This window comes from Bos indicus x Bos taurus, chromosome 21 (genome assembly GCF_003369695.1).
Source record: "Bos indicus x Bos taurus breed Angus x Brahman F1 hybrid chromosome 21, Bos_hybrid_MaternalHap_v2.0, whole genome shotgun sequence".
Taxonomy (NCBI): Eukaryota; Metazoa; Chordata; class Mammalia; order Artiodactyla; family Bovidae; genus Bos; species Bos indicus x Bos taurus.
This window is the reverse complement of record NC_040096.1, coordinates 45,213,533-45,228,188: the sequence shown is the minus strand read 5'-3', so window position 1 is coordinate 45,228,188 and position 14,656 is coordinate 45,213,533. Positions and strand designations below refer to the sequence as shown.

Sequence of the window (14,656 nt, the reverse complement as noted above, 5' to 3'; positions counted from 1 at the left end):
AAAGAGTAAAAAACTTAGGTTTATTTCTTTTGCTGCTGTTGGCCTGCTTTGTAACTTTTCACAATTCATGTCGCCTTAATTACCTCCTCTGTGAATCAGAAAAGGTAATCTTGCTTTGTCTTCTTCACATGGATGTTATAATATTTAATTGATGTAGTTTCTACCTGAAAGAACTTTGCAAGCTAGAAAATATTATCCAAATTTTAATTGTTATTTGTGACTTGAGAATAGCATTCTGACCCAACACAAGAATTATTATTAGTATGTTTAAGAAGGAAATCATGAACTTATTTAAAAACAACCAAAGACTTGAGGGATAGGGTATGTGGAAATGGATGGTATTTTCTTCACAATCTACCTGTTTTCCTTTTATAGCTATTTTAAAACAGTAAGGAAAACACAGTCCCCTTGAGGTCCTTTTACTCTAGCAAGAATTCAATATAAGATAGTTTTTTAAGAAAAAGGTAAAATGTTTTCATTAGTTGTTCTTTCCAGTCTATATTTGGCATTCAGGCTACAGCTAACTTTTACAGTGTTTTACTTCAAGGTGAGTCTGTTCTACTTAAAATTATGTATGAGCTTCTTAGAAACCATTCTTTTGTAGAGCCAATTAAAAAAAAAATTTAAACACAGATAAGTTGAAAAAACAGAACAATGAAAACCACTTTTACACCCTTACATAGATTCACCAAGTGTCACTTTCTTCATCTTTATTTCTATATACATTGGCATACACGCTCACTCCCCTTTTTCCAGTGTATCCAAAAGTAGGCCAGAGCCATCAGAAATGTGCTGTTTTAATGATCATTTTTCTGCTGTTCAGATGCAGCAGAGCAACATGCTTCTTATAAAGTTTATTCTATAGTTGGTGCCATCTGTTTGTGCTTATTATCTGAAGTCTTGGGTACATTTTATTGGAGGCAGGGATGCTCGGATTAAAGTTATCCCTATGCAGTGCCTCCTAAACTTATAAAGTCTACATGGTCACAAAAGGAATATTTGACTACTTCTTAGTAACTTTAAGTAGTAAGAGTACTACATACTTGTTAAATGTCTTTGTTGTTCTGTAACAGGCTGAAATAGTCAAGTTTTATATTTTCAAGCAGCTTAGAAAAAGAAAAAACTCAATGTTTTCCATGGAACATTTGTTAGAATTTGAATATTTCATTGGACCTAGAATGTTTGTTTATTGTTATAAATCGATGCTATCTGATAGAAGATAACCATCCATTGTAATCACTTAGTCTAGGTATGACTGCAACCATAAAAACTATACTTTTTTTTTTTTGGCAGGAGATTTTGATGAATTCACTCAAGACAATAATGACATTATGTTGAAAAACATAGCAGAAGACCTTCGGAATTGCTTACCTCTAGAAACTATGCTTTCCTCAGAACATCTAGCCCTCCAAAAAGTAAATATATTAAATTCATTTATTCCTAGTGCTACTTGAGGTTTCTCCTATTCTTCTCTAACCCCATTAGCCTTTCCAGTCTAATCATTAGTCCTGAATTCTGCTTTTTCATTTGGTGCTTCATCCATTTCCCCAATTCTTTTGAGTCAGTAATCCTCTGGTTCCCTAGTACCATTCATTCAAAAGATATTTTTTGAGGGTGTCCTGTTTCCCAAGCAGACCCCACCCCACCCCAAATCAAGGCCCAACAATACAACAGTAATCTGTCCCTGCCTATGTAATTGTCTTGGTTTTCTCTGCCCTGTTCCATTTCCCTGACTTTTATCAAGGGTGAAGTTCACTCTTTTGTTGATTCTTTATTATCGTTGAAGTAGAAGGGATCAAACTTCTTTTTGCTTTGTAGCTGCTTGCTGTTATATCATGTACTACCAGCATTAAGTGTTATTATTTGTAAGCATGGAATTTTACTAAACATTTTTTATTATTTGAAAACTTTGCTTCTGGGAAAAGATTACTTGCCAAGTATTTTGATGGATAAGTCCCTGTCATGTAGGACTCAGAAGACGTGGTATTAGTTTCTATTCTCCCTCTGAACTAACTAGTGTTGTTTCTTGGGAGAAATCTCTCTGGGTATGTTTCCTTATTTGTAAAGTATATTACTTAGGATGGACAAAATGATCTCAGAATACTCCTTTCAACTAAAATTTTTATCTGTTTCTCATAGCCATGTTTTGCATCATGACATGGTCAAATAGCAAGTTGCCAGTGTCTCAAAAATAGCATGAAAGCAGAGCTGAGTTGCTGACTTCCATAAGCGAAACTCGTCTTTCTGGTTGTTGTTGCTCTCAGAACTTCAGCATATGAACCACTGATGTTTTGCCTTATTTAGCAATAAAAAGAGACTTCTTTGTACTCTGTTTCTTTTGATGTTTTTCTTCTTTCCACCAGATACAGCAGCAGCCAGAACCCACAGTTCACGTTGATGCATTCCTTTACGATGAAGACTTTATTGATTCATTATGTGAGGAAGGAAAAATGAGCAGAAACTACTGTGTTGTGTGCGGCTCACATCAGACGGCACCTCTAGGTGGGCACTCCAGCCTGCAAACCTGACGACTTCGTGTGCGCTTTTCCTTACATGTCATGACTATGCAGATTCTTGACCAGGCATTCACTGTTTTTGGTTTTTTTTTTTAAAGCAAAAGGCCAACCTGCAACCTAGCTATTACCAATTACTGAAATCAGAGAAACTAAATAGAAACATTGTCCAGCGAGGTTAGGCCACTTCATGTCCCCCACGGGAGTATTTCTGCTTTTTACTGAACATATTTAATAGGAGGTGACTTCTCAGGTCCTGAAACTAATTGGAAGTGGTTGAATATAGGAAAACTAACTCATACTTTATATACTCAAAAAAGATTTACATTTATCCATAGCGGTGATTTATTTATAGTGATATAACTGCCAAGGGAGCTGAAAACTTTCTCCCCATAAAACTATCTACTTGTGAAGTCAGATAGTAATCCAATATTGTTGGATGGGCGTGAACTTAGAGGACAGAGATGGATAATCTTGAGAGTTTATGCAGGCGGTGATTTGACCACATGGAGCATCTCCTGTCTGTAACACAGGACAGCTCTAGTAATAGTCTCCTGCATGTCTGTCCCTCAAATGCAACACCTGTGTTTCAAACAGGAAACTAGACTGACTCCATGCTGCTAAGATGTAAACTCTTCTGTTACTATATCTTTTGTTCAAACGGGATATGATTGTCTAGGGTATACTTTAAACGTGCTATTTCAGTCTCCCTGCCAACCTAGATGTTGAGGCATTGCTTAGAGTGGGTGAGTAGTAATGTGCTCATGTTACTAATCTTAGATATTATTATTCTCAAAAGTTCACTACTACCAAATTTGTAATATGTAGCTAATACAAATTTATTGTACCTGTATTATAGTTGGGGGTGAAACTACCCTGGTTTACTGCTTTAAGATTCTATTTTTAAATAGTGCTCATAGTTGCCATTTGAAGTGGTTGAAGTTCACAGAATAGAAAAAGACTTAGACAAGAACAATAGAGGGGAAATTAAAAACTGAATTCTAACTATAACACCGTATCAGGTCTGATGTACAGAAATTTATAGAAGAGCTATGTTCGACAAAGAAAAATTTGGAGATTAGGATGCATTTTCTCATAAAAATCAGATTATAAATAGTGACTGGGTGCCCAGACCAGCCCAGATAACTACAGTGACTGTGAGAAAGCTGTGACGGTGTGGGGCTCTTCTTCCCTATATGAAAGGAGCTTGTCAGCTTTAAGACACTAATGACGACTGTAGCCTAGGGCAGAAGCACTGATGTGGCAAAGAGGGCAGTGAGGACGAGGGGAGATAAGGACTGTGGTGCTCAGTGCCCTTGCACCCCACCACCTCCAGTGTTACTTCTGAGGCCTAGTCACCCTTTTTTTCCTTCTAGGGATTAGCCTGCTTGCTTCCATTTTATTTGCCACCATTCATTAGTTATGATCAAAATTTCCTGACCATTAGATTATGTACTAGCACACAATAAAGAAAATCTTTGGGTTACCTCCATATCAGAAAAAACAGACTCAGGCTCTCCCAAGTATTTCATTATAGAAATAATGGAGTGAGAAAATGGGCTAGGAGGCTAGAAATTATAGCAATTAAACTAAGGGAAATAACAATTTAGGAGTGTCTTAACCTCCTCCCATACCACCCATCTCCAGCTTTTCAGACCACGCTTTTAGGTTGGGCAGGGTGCCACACTCCAGAGATGGTCATTCATTTGGTAGTTTACAGTCTATGTAGCGAGAGGTGGCGGCTCTGTGGATGGCTCTGGGGTAGAATGAGGAAAACAGGTGCTATGGGAATTAGGAAGCAGTCTCAGGGAAAAGCGGTTCATTGGGAGACGAGGAAGGGAAAGGCCTAGGCCACCCTAGAGGGTGGTAGAGAAAGAGATGAGAAGCATGGGGGTAAGGACAGCCAGCTGAGTAACCGTTTTCTAGTGCCCTAAATGTCAGAGATTGTGCGTTTATTCTTGTGTCTTACAGTTCAGAGTGAATGAGTGCAAAGTTATCACACTAATGTTTTCCAAATAACCTCTGAATGGCTTTCATCAATTAAGAAAAGCATGAAATATACTTTATAGGTGAAAGAATTAGAAGTACAGAATGGAATTGTTAATCCTCAAGCAAAATTTAATATTTGTTCTCATTCTCCAGGATTTATTTCTCATTCCTTCTCTCTCATGGAATTGAAATTCATTTATCATCACGTACTCCCCGATCTGTCGGGAAAGGTCTTGGTTGACGTTGGCTCCAGGCTTGGCACCGTCCTTTATGGGGTAAAGTCCAACTTGTGGACATAGGCAACATTTGGAAATACTTTCTTCTTCTAGCAACAGTTTTGCCTGCCACCATCTAAGGTGACAGCTTGGCTTTATTTATTAGAGTAATAGAGTAATATGGTTAAAATAGTGTATTGAATTGGGACTTTTCAAAGGCCAGCTCTCTGATCTCCTTTTCTGGTTTGTCTCTGTCACACAAGTGAAGGAATTTCAGCAAAACAGGAACAGATGGCCCTCATAACACTTTGGTATTCTGTCACTCACTCACCGTGCTTCTAACTCCATTTTCTGTCCTGTCATAAAATAGTATAGCACACTGAGCTTTGATAAGAGCTCTTATAAAACTGACAAATTCGCTCGACTAGGGAATTGCTTACAGCCATGAGCAAATCACTCCACACCCCTGGCATCAATATCCTCACCTGTAAGTGAGCAAGGCAAATGATATCATCTTGGACACAGGACACACCGTGGTTTTCAGTGATTCCAAAGTCTGAACGTAGATTTTTGTGTCTGAGATATCAGTTCAATGTGACTCTTTAAAAAGAATTCAAATCATGAATATTTTTAATATTCTTAAATGGTTTTATCAAAAAAACTGAAATGTGGTTTCTGGTTGTCATTAGCAGACGTGTTAAAACATGTGGCCAGCAGCAGTAGAAGTTCATGCCAGGAACAGGCTCTGTCTGTTCCCAGCATCACTGCCTGCTCTAAACAGAAACAGTTAACCCTTTCATGCTTCATTTATTTTTCAGCATTGACTTTTATTCTACAGTTAGAAAAGACAGCCATAATAGAAAGTACAGTTTATCTGCTGATTTTGCTTGGCGAACATTAGAGATTATGATTGTTTACCATATTTTGTCCACTCTTGTTTATTTTTTTATTTGTTAGAAACAAATATAGCTGAATAATTGTGACTGTGCAAGTGTTTGGTAGCATCAATGAGTTTAAACATATGGTCATTTTCCTCTATAGAGGTCCCTGATTCCGTCAACAATATTTTTTTTTTGAGTACATGCATAAGCTTTGTTGAACATACTCTAAATATATGTGGTGAGCTATAAATATAAATTGAGCTTACAAATAAGTGTTAGTTGATGTAAAATGATCTTCAGAATATGATTTGACCTCTCCTTCTAGATTGTTTTTGTTATTACAACCAAAAATAGATAGGTAATAATACATAGTCTGTTTTTGATGATCGTTGTTAACCGATGGCCAGTTATCTTTGATGGACTTACCGAACAGCAAGCTGGCTTCCATAAGCTAAACAGGACACACCTCCTGCCACCCACATCTTATGTCAGACTGTGCTGAGTGTCCATCATATTTCCGATAGGTTAACACCGTCCTTACTTTGCCCTGATGTAACATTCCAAGAAATTACAGAAATAGGGTATTAAAGAAAGAATCTATTTGTGATCACTTTCCTTATTTCCAATTTTGTTGAATGCAGCTTTATTGAGAAAAGTAAGAAATCAATCCTTAAAACCATTATTACTTTATTTTTATGCTTTTAGGAAGTGTAGCCTTTATTTGGAAAAAATGTATTGTTCTACAAATATACATAAAGGGAGGGCTTAAAATAGTAATATTTGATAAATAAGATAAAATTACTTTTAAATAATGGAAATTAATAAACTACAATTGAGGTCTTGATGAGTAAGAGTCTAAGTTCTTGAAGTTGTTTTATATAAATTATGTAATGTTATTTATCTTTACTTTTATTTTTAGTTTATTGAATTCTGTTTTAAAAGTTTGACTTTTAAAATTTCAAGTAGAAAGAAATCCACAACTAAAAGTTAATTCTTTTGTATCATGTGTCTTCATATTTTAGGGTTATCTTTACAGTTCAGCATCACAACTGTATGGAGTAGAACTGAATGGAGACTTTTGCCAGTTGCAGGAAATGGTCATAAAAAAGTATCAGTTCACTGACAGAATAAAGGTACTTTTTAAAATATTTATTCTGTTATCCATTGTGTAGCAAATTTAGCCAAGATTCTTCTGCATTGGAGTTGGAAAATTTTTGAACCTATCCTTCATTGCTGTTGTATGGAAATAGATTGAGTTAATATTTTATAACAATAATGAAGATGAATTATTATCATTATGTTCCACTCACACTTTTCTCTTCCTCCTCAATTTATTAGAAAGTAGAATCTTTTTTCTAAGTTTTTTCATATCAACTATAGATTTGTTAGCAGCAATTTTAAATATCTTCATGTTGTCAGATGTGTATTTAATTAAACCCTGAATGTTGCAAGTAAGCAAAAAGATTAAGTAATGCTCGCAGTTCTTTATCGTCTTTTATAAACTTGCAAGAGGAATTGTGGGTACCACAGAATAACAGTTCATGGGAGAAGGATCCCCTAAGTTGGGCTATGACAGAAATTTTCTGTTTTTTATAGGTAAGGGAAAAAATAACCAGAAAGGGGAAAGGAAGTTTTTTGGTTAATGCCATAGTCCTTATCATTTCACTAGTGATCCTACACTTCTAATGGCTGTGCAGAGAAGTACTGAGTATCTAAGGATCTCTGGTGTTCAGTTCAATCTAATATTCAAAGACATATCTTAGTAAGATTCAGAATCTAGCCTTCCCCTTTTTATAGAAGGAAAGCTTTTCATTCTCTTCCTCCTTTCATCCTTCCTTTTTTTCTCTCTCTCATCTTATAAATTGAGAGGCAAGTGATCAAAGAGAATTCATTGTCCAATATTAAATTTATAGATTTTTCTCACTATTCCATATTTAGTGAACAAAAACACACTGCTGTTACATAATAAATCACATAAATAACAGGAATATCAATTTAATTAGAAATCAAGAGGGTGGGAAGATTTGGGAGAATGGCATTGAAACATGTAAAATATCATGTATGAAACGAGATGCCAGTCCAGGTTCAATGCACGATACTGGATGCTTGGGGCTAGTGCACTGGGATGACCCAGAGGGATGGTATGGGGAGGGAGGAGGGAGGAGGGTTCAGGATGGGGAGCACATGTATACCTGTGATGGATGCATTTTGATATTTGCAAAACTAATACAATATTGTAAAGTTTAAAAATAAAATAAAAAAAAAAAGAAATCAAGATTTAAACATTCTGAAAAATACCTCTGAATATTATTTATTTGTAAGACTAAGTGTTTTTTTGGAAAAAAAATCATATAATACAAAAAACTTTTTCTCTTCTTTTAAAATAAAAGTTAATTTGCTTTGCTCTTGAGTAAATAAATATTTCTTCATGTTATCTTGCGTGTGTTCTACAAGACTTATTGATTATAGTCTAAGGTAATTTTTTGAGGTATATAATTTTTTAATAAATTATTTTGTTTGCTTTCTTGGATAGATAATATATTCAAGTAAATTTTGGATGAAGAGTCAGACAAGGCCAGTTAACATATTTGTATTAACATTTTACAAATTACTTTTTAAACTTTACTTAGTCCCGTTTGATTCTGTGAATCAGGACAGATATTACTCCATTTTATTTGTGAAGACACTTGACTATTCAAATGTATAAACCTAGTTGATAATGCAGCCAGATTTGAACCTAGGTCCTTTGACTCATAACTACTGATACAGTAGAAACAGCTCTGAATTAGGAGTGAGGAGAGTATAATTATGACTATATAAACAAGTCTATCTAAAAAATAAAGTTTTCACAAGTTTATGGTTTTTATTAGATATTAAGTATCTTCCATAGGCATTAGTATTAAATATACTGTACTCTCATTTTAAGAAGTGTGAATCTCCCTTACTGCCTGTCTCACAATGTCATTGAATGAACAACTATTTCTTAAGTGGTTATGTGATATGGTGTCCTTGTTCTCTTCCATGAATTCATTCTTTAGGTGCTTCATGCAGACATTTGTACACAAGGTTCACTTCTGCAGAATGCTGATGTTATTATAATGAATAATGTCTTCGAATATTTTCTTAATGAGGCAGAACAGGCCAGGTACGTTATTTATTTATTTATTTTGGCATGGCCAGGCTTGTAGGACTTTCATTCCCCTACCACAGATTGAACTTGGGGCCCTGGAGTGGTATTAAACTTTTTAGAAATGACCTCAACTCTCAGGAGATTATATTAAAGAAAATGTGTTATGTCTAAGTGAAAATAAAAATAAACTTTGGTTGTCTAACCTTGTAAAATATTACATCTGATTTTGAGGAGATAGAAAATGGTGTCATGCAATGTATGGTAAAAACCACTACAATATTGTAAAGTAATTAGTCTCCAATTAAAATAAATAAATACATTAAAAAAAAAAGAAACTGGTGTCATGACCCAAGCTTTGGCTTTGCGGTCAGGGATGCAAGAAGTTGTCAGTTCCCAGTGAGTCTTAAATTTTTTTCTGCCTCAGTTTTCTTTTCTTTGAAAAAACACATGTCCTTTGCTATCCTATCACAAAATGATGGGAATTAACTGCGTAAATGACTACAGAACAAGATATAAGAATATTCACCTAAAAAACAATGACTGACTACCAAATTTTTAAAATGTTCTTGAGATAGTAATAGTCGGTTCCTAGACTTTATTCCACTATTTAAACAATAGAAAAATTAGCAAATCTGTGATCAGTTTTTTATGTTTGTTTCTTTTTTTTTTAATTTTTGACTATACTACATTGCTTGTGGGATCTTAGTTCCCCAGGCAGGGATCTTACCCATGCTCTAGGCAGTGAAAGCATGGAGTCCTAACCACTGGACCGTGGGGAGTTCCCTGTGACTTTTCTGACTTCTCATCAAGACTTACAGGCTCCTCTAATTTGAAAATTCTTACAGTCCAAGACACTGATTTTCTAGTCAGTTAGGCTTATTAACTTATTTACCATGACATACGTGACTCTAGATATAGGAAACCACCTTTCCATACGCATGAAAGGACATTACATTCACGTTTGGATTAGTGCATCAGGGAGATTTCTACTGCTTAGAAATAAAAAGGTGTATAATTATAGACCATAAACAGTTAATATGGAGTAGATTCTTGAATGACTAAACCTCTGTCTGCTATCCCTTTACCTTCTCTCTCTCTCTCTCTCTCACACACACACACACGCACACGCATCTATTACTTCTAGGTTAAGATCTGTACAAAATTGGCAATGTAAATTGTTTATAAAGAAACTTGTTCAACAGAAAACTAATCATATCATCAAAGAGCAGCCAGAATAGGTAATGATTTTTTGTTCACAGGGTAAAGACCAGAAACACAACATGAACAGTTGTTTTAATCATATTGCACTCTTTAAACTTAATTTCCAGTGGACAGAGTTTGTGTAGCTTTTTACCTTTTCAAGTTCTTGTTCAGTCCAGTTCAGTTCAGTCGCTCAGTCTTGTCCGACTCTTTGTGACCCCATGAATGTCAGCACGCCAGGCCTCCCTGTCCATCACCATCTCCCTGAGTTCATTCAAACTCAGGTGCATCAAGTCGGTAATGCCATCCAGCCATCTCATCCTCTGTCATCCCCTTTTCCTCCTGCCCCCAATCCCTCCCAGCATCAGAGTCTTTTCCAATGAGTCAACTCTTCACATGAGGTGGCCAAAGTACTGGAGTTTCAGCTTTAGCATCATTCCTTCCAAAGAACACCCTGGACTGATGTCCTTTAGAATGGACTGGTTGGATCTCCTTGCAGTCCAAGGGACTCTCAAGAGTCTTCTCCAACACCACAGTTCATAAGTATCAATTCTTCGGTGCTCAGCTTTCTTCACAGTCCAACTCTCGCATCCATACATGACCACTGGAAAAACCAACTTCATGACCAGTGGTCAAAACATTACATAATGGTTAGAGAATGAAATAATACCAACATTGCTGCTGCTGCTGCTAAGTCGCTTCAGTCGTGTCCGACTCTCTGCGACCCCACAGACGGCGGCCCACCAGGCTCCCCCGTCCCTGGGATTCTCCAGGCAAGAACACTGGAGTGGGTTGCCATTTCCTTCTCCAGTGCATGAAAGGGAAAAGTGAAAGTGAAGTCGCTCAGTCATGTCCAACTCTTAGCGACCCCATGGACTGTAGCCCACCAGGCTCCTCCGTCCATGGGATTTTTCCAGGCAAGAGTACTGGAGTGGGGTGCCATTGCCTTCTCCAAATACCGTTATAAGAAGTTAAAAGAGAAAAGCACCTTAAACTCTTGGAAGATTCATAAAGGAAGATTTTAAATGCTGAAGAATGACAGATATTACTGGTCAGCTTGATACTGGAACTGCCGCATGCTTGTGCTATCTTGGAAAATTCATTTGCAAACTCTGCATGACTCACCAAATAGGTATTGACCCCATATGTTCAGTCACTTCTCCAAATTAGTAAAGTGCAATGAATTTTAAATATATATAATTAATTATCTTCATGAATGACAATACACAGGAGAAAATTTAGAAGATAAAGCATCCTGATATTAGAATCATTCTGACAGAACTGATCATTTACTTATATTATTCTATATTGTAGCAAGTAGAGTAAGTCTTAGTTTAAAAGGTACCTCTGTGTATTTTTCCAGTAAGTAAAACCTGTAAACTACTGCAATGACAACTTCTCAGAAGCAGCAAGTGCTATTTTTAGAGCCATGCCAAATCATGCTAATCAGCTTCTTCAGTCTTACTAAACAGACTTGAAAAAACATCATTTTTAGGGAACTGCATCAAAACAACAGACAGCTCTAGCCCAAGCACAGCAATAATTATTATCAAACATTGCTAGTTGGTTTTAGATCTAACCTGAGAAAAAAAAATTTGTTATCATTTTGCCTAATAAGCTCCAGAATGTACTAAACCCAATAGCCATTGCTGTAACTAGAGTAAATGCAAACAACATTGCTGCCCACCTGCCCCACTGCAAAGGGTGCACTTCCTTGCTTTGCTTGACCCCTGCTCCCCAATGGGGTGTACTGTCAAGACTCCTGCAGTGTAGAAATTCCATTCGTGTCTGCACTACAGGCTAATCAAAACTGGTCAGATACTGCCTTCTGACATATACACGTGCACATGGCCTGCCTTTGTGCTTTAAACCTAGCTGATCACACTGAACTTCTCGGGTATCATATTGTCCACAAGGCTTTCCACTGACTATTTCTGACAGCCAAATAAAGTATGATTTTACTCTTGATGTTATTTTAAAAGATCTATATATTATATTCTTATTATTAGCCTTTGCTTGTTTTCTGGCTTCTGTGGCTTTTCTCCATGACTCTTTCCCACCCACTCCCCTCAGCTCTGTTCCATTCTGTAGAAAGTTTGACAGATCATAAAGAATTGAAGGGGCTTTAACCATGATCCAGCTTCGACATCTGTATCAGTTCTGAAAACTTTTTTTGTGGTCTTACTCACAATTGCTTGTATTAACCCTAATCCCCCATCTTGTTAAATCTCTCTCAGTATTGTAACTCCACGATTTTACCAACATCTCTTCAGGAACTGAATTTGCCGATTACTAGTATGTTGCCGCAGGTCAGTTTCCTGCAGGCTAACGTCTTTGCCCATCTGGATTTCTAGATATCACCTATGCTGCATATTCTTTTGTCATCCTCATTTTAAAAAAATATCCAGTACCTGGTAAAACCTAACATAGAAGTTTTTACTGTGTTATAGAGCCTGGGAATATATCTGCCATAATGTAAGGAAACAAGGGTCATTGTTAGTGACAGTGCCAGGTCTGGAAGATTCTCTCTCAGGTCTTCAGGTATGTAAGCTTCTTTCCCAGCATTTTTATTGTCAAAACTTTTCTCCTGCTTTTTTCTGATAGCTGTTACACGCTATCCTAGAAATGTTCAGTCTGAACACAGTGACAACACTAGAAAGAGTAGCAAAACCTTATGGCTTAAGAACTGTTTTGTGGTTTGTTCACATTCCTCCAGAGCTCTGAGAGTGTCATTCGGATCCTGATCTAGATTCCTTTGCTTCTCCACCCAATTTTTCTAACTGTGGAGTTACAGTTTTAGGTTAACAAATGCTATTAAATATTTGTAAGAGACTGAAAAACACCCACATCATAACTTTTTCTCCAGTAAGTGGGCTGGAGGCCACATCCTGAGCACAGTTTAGCTTCTAGGTCAGTTTGGAATCTTGCTCAAGCTGCTTCTATATTCCTCAGATTCTCCATGCAAAATAAGGTTGATACTTAATAATAAGATTCATCCTGATAAATTGACTCTTTTATAAAGGTTAATTAATATTTGTAAAGCTCTTTGAGACCCCTCAATGAGATACTGTAGCATTTCTTAATACAGAATCATATTATCATTTTCTTTCATAATGCTTTCGTTTTGTATAACCTGCCAAATTTAAGTATCTTATTTCTTCCTTTAAGAAATTAAACTATCATGAATAATACCTTCTTTAAAAATTGTTGTCAGTCATCTAAATTACAGTCATGTTTACCATAACAGGAGAAATAATCCAAAGATACATGAAGACATGATGGTAATCTCCCCAGTTCCCTCCCCTTGAGATCCCAACCCCGTGAGTGGTGTGATTCTGCCGTACTTTTCCATACTCATAAAAACACACCTTTAAAATGCATGCTCTCCAATTTATAATGTTTCTATGTATTGAAATAATTAAGTGATTTTCACTTACCAAAGTAAAATGTTTTTGAAAGAGTCCTTACATACGAATTCTTGAATAACATTATTGCTTTCCAATTTAATAAAACTTCTTTAAGTAGGTATATCCATTGGTGGCTCCAGAATTTCTGTGTCTTGGAGACCCAAGTTTGCAGTGTGAAGAGAAGAGCCTGATGAAGGTTATAGAGGGAGATTAGCTCCTTTCATGCAACTTGTTAGCACCATCACTGTGTTTATATGAAGTTTCTCTGTGTACTCCCATTGTTGTTTTAATCTTTTATTGTTTAAGCTAGTTTATTAAACTAGTTACATTAAAATAATTACTCTATTCTATATTTTCTTTATCCCTTCAAGTTCCCAAATCAAGGTAAATTAATTAAGTCCCTGAATCCACAGGCCTGCCATTTACTATGACAAAGAATTGTTCATGTGGCACCGTGTAAAACTTAGTCCCTCTCATTGTAATACTAATCTGATTTCTTGAAATTGAAAAGAGTAGGTTCATTCTGTAATTTTCATATTTGTTTATAATATGAACAACTTTTTTTTCCCTCAGGTTAATATACAGTTATCTCCTTGGGTTGAAGAGATACCTCTGAACTATGATGTATTCCCAGAAAAGGATATTGACAGAGAAGCTCTTGAACAAATACATTTATACAAGATTCTCTGAAACTAAAATAGTCCTGCCTTGGTGTAAAATAATTACAAAATAATTTAAAAGAAACAGAATTTCATATCCTAATACACACTATTTCCTGTGTATTCCTTTCTAGTGTGTGTACATATGCTTGCATATTTGTAAATACTTATATGTATGTATATACAACTTTGTGTGATAATTATATTAAAATTTTATCTGAAAAAAAGGTTTCCCCTGGTTTCTTTGATTCTGTCAAAAATATAAACTTGTATCCTTTAGTCACCAACTCTGTATATGAAGTCCAGATATGACCAAAAAAAAAACATCAGTAGTTTCTATCATGAAAGAGGGGGCAAGGGTAGGTAGAGATCTCATTTCTTAGATCTCTATTCTGTAAGATTCCTGTTGTACACACCTTTATCTGAGGAGACTAGCACAAAGACTAAAATAAAAAATTGCAGTTGCTAGGAAAAAGCAAAACTAGAAAGGTAAACTCTAAAATATAAATTGAGGTGATTTCTGTGGTAGAACAATTACTGGTAATTTATTGTTTTTTCTGTTCTTTTCTGGATTTTCCATTTTTTTCTAAAATGACTGTACTTTTGAAATCAAGAAAAGCAAAACTTTTTTTTAAAAACAAGAATACAATGAAACATCAAAA

General features: G+C 35.9%; 1 protein-coding gene across 4 annotated transcripts in view; it reads left to right on the top strand.

Annotated features, from left to right (window-relative positions):
• The window catches only part of LOC113880009, a 29,216-nt gene extending 14,991 nt beyond the window's left edge, over window positions 1-14,225 (top strand). For 3 of the 4 annotated variants that reach the window (XM_027521967.1, XM_027521968.1, XM_027521969.1), the window contains 7 exons: window positions 1,294-1,415; window positions 2,364-2,502; window positions 4,656-4,777; window positions 6,621-6,731; window positions 8,637-8,743; window positions 12,379-12,469; window positions 13,909-14,225. In XM_027521967.1, coding sequence (XP_027377768.1) covers window positions 1,294-1,415; window positions 2,364-2,502; window positions 4,656-4,777; window positions 6,621-6,731; window positions 8,637-8,743; window positions 12,379-12,469; window positions 13,909-14,025 — 809 coding nt within the window. In that variant the 3' untranslated portion in view covers window positions 14,026-14,225. The remainder of the gene's footprint in view (window positions 1-1,293; window positions 1,416-2,363; window positions 2,503-4,655; window positions 4,778-6,620; window positions 6,732-8,636; window positions 8,744-12,378; window positions 12,470-13,908) is intronic. The other variant, XM_027521970.1, reaches the window with a different exon arrangement.
• The last annotated feature ends 431 nt before the right edge of the window (window positions 14,226-14,656 follow it).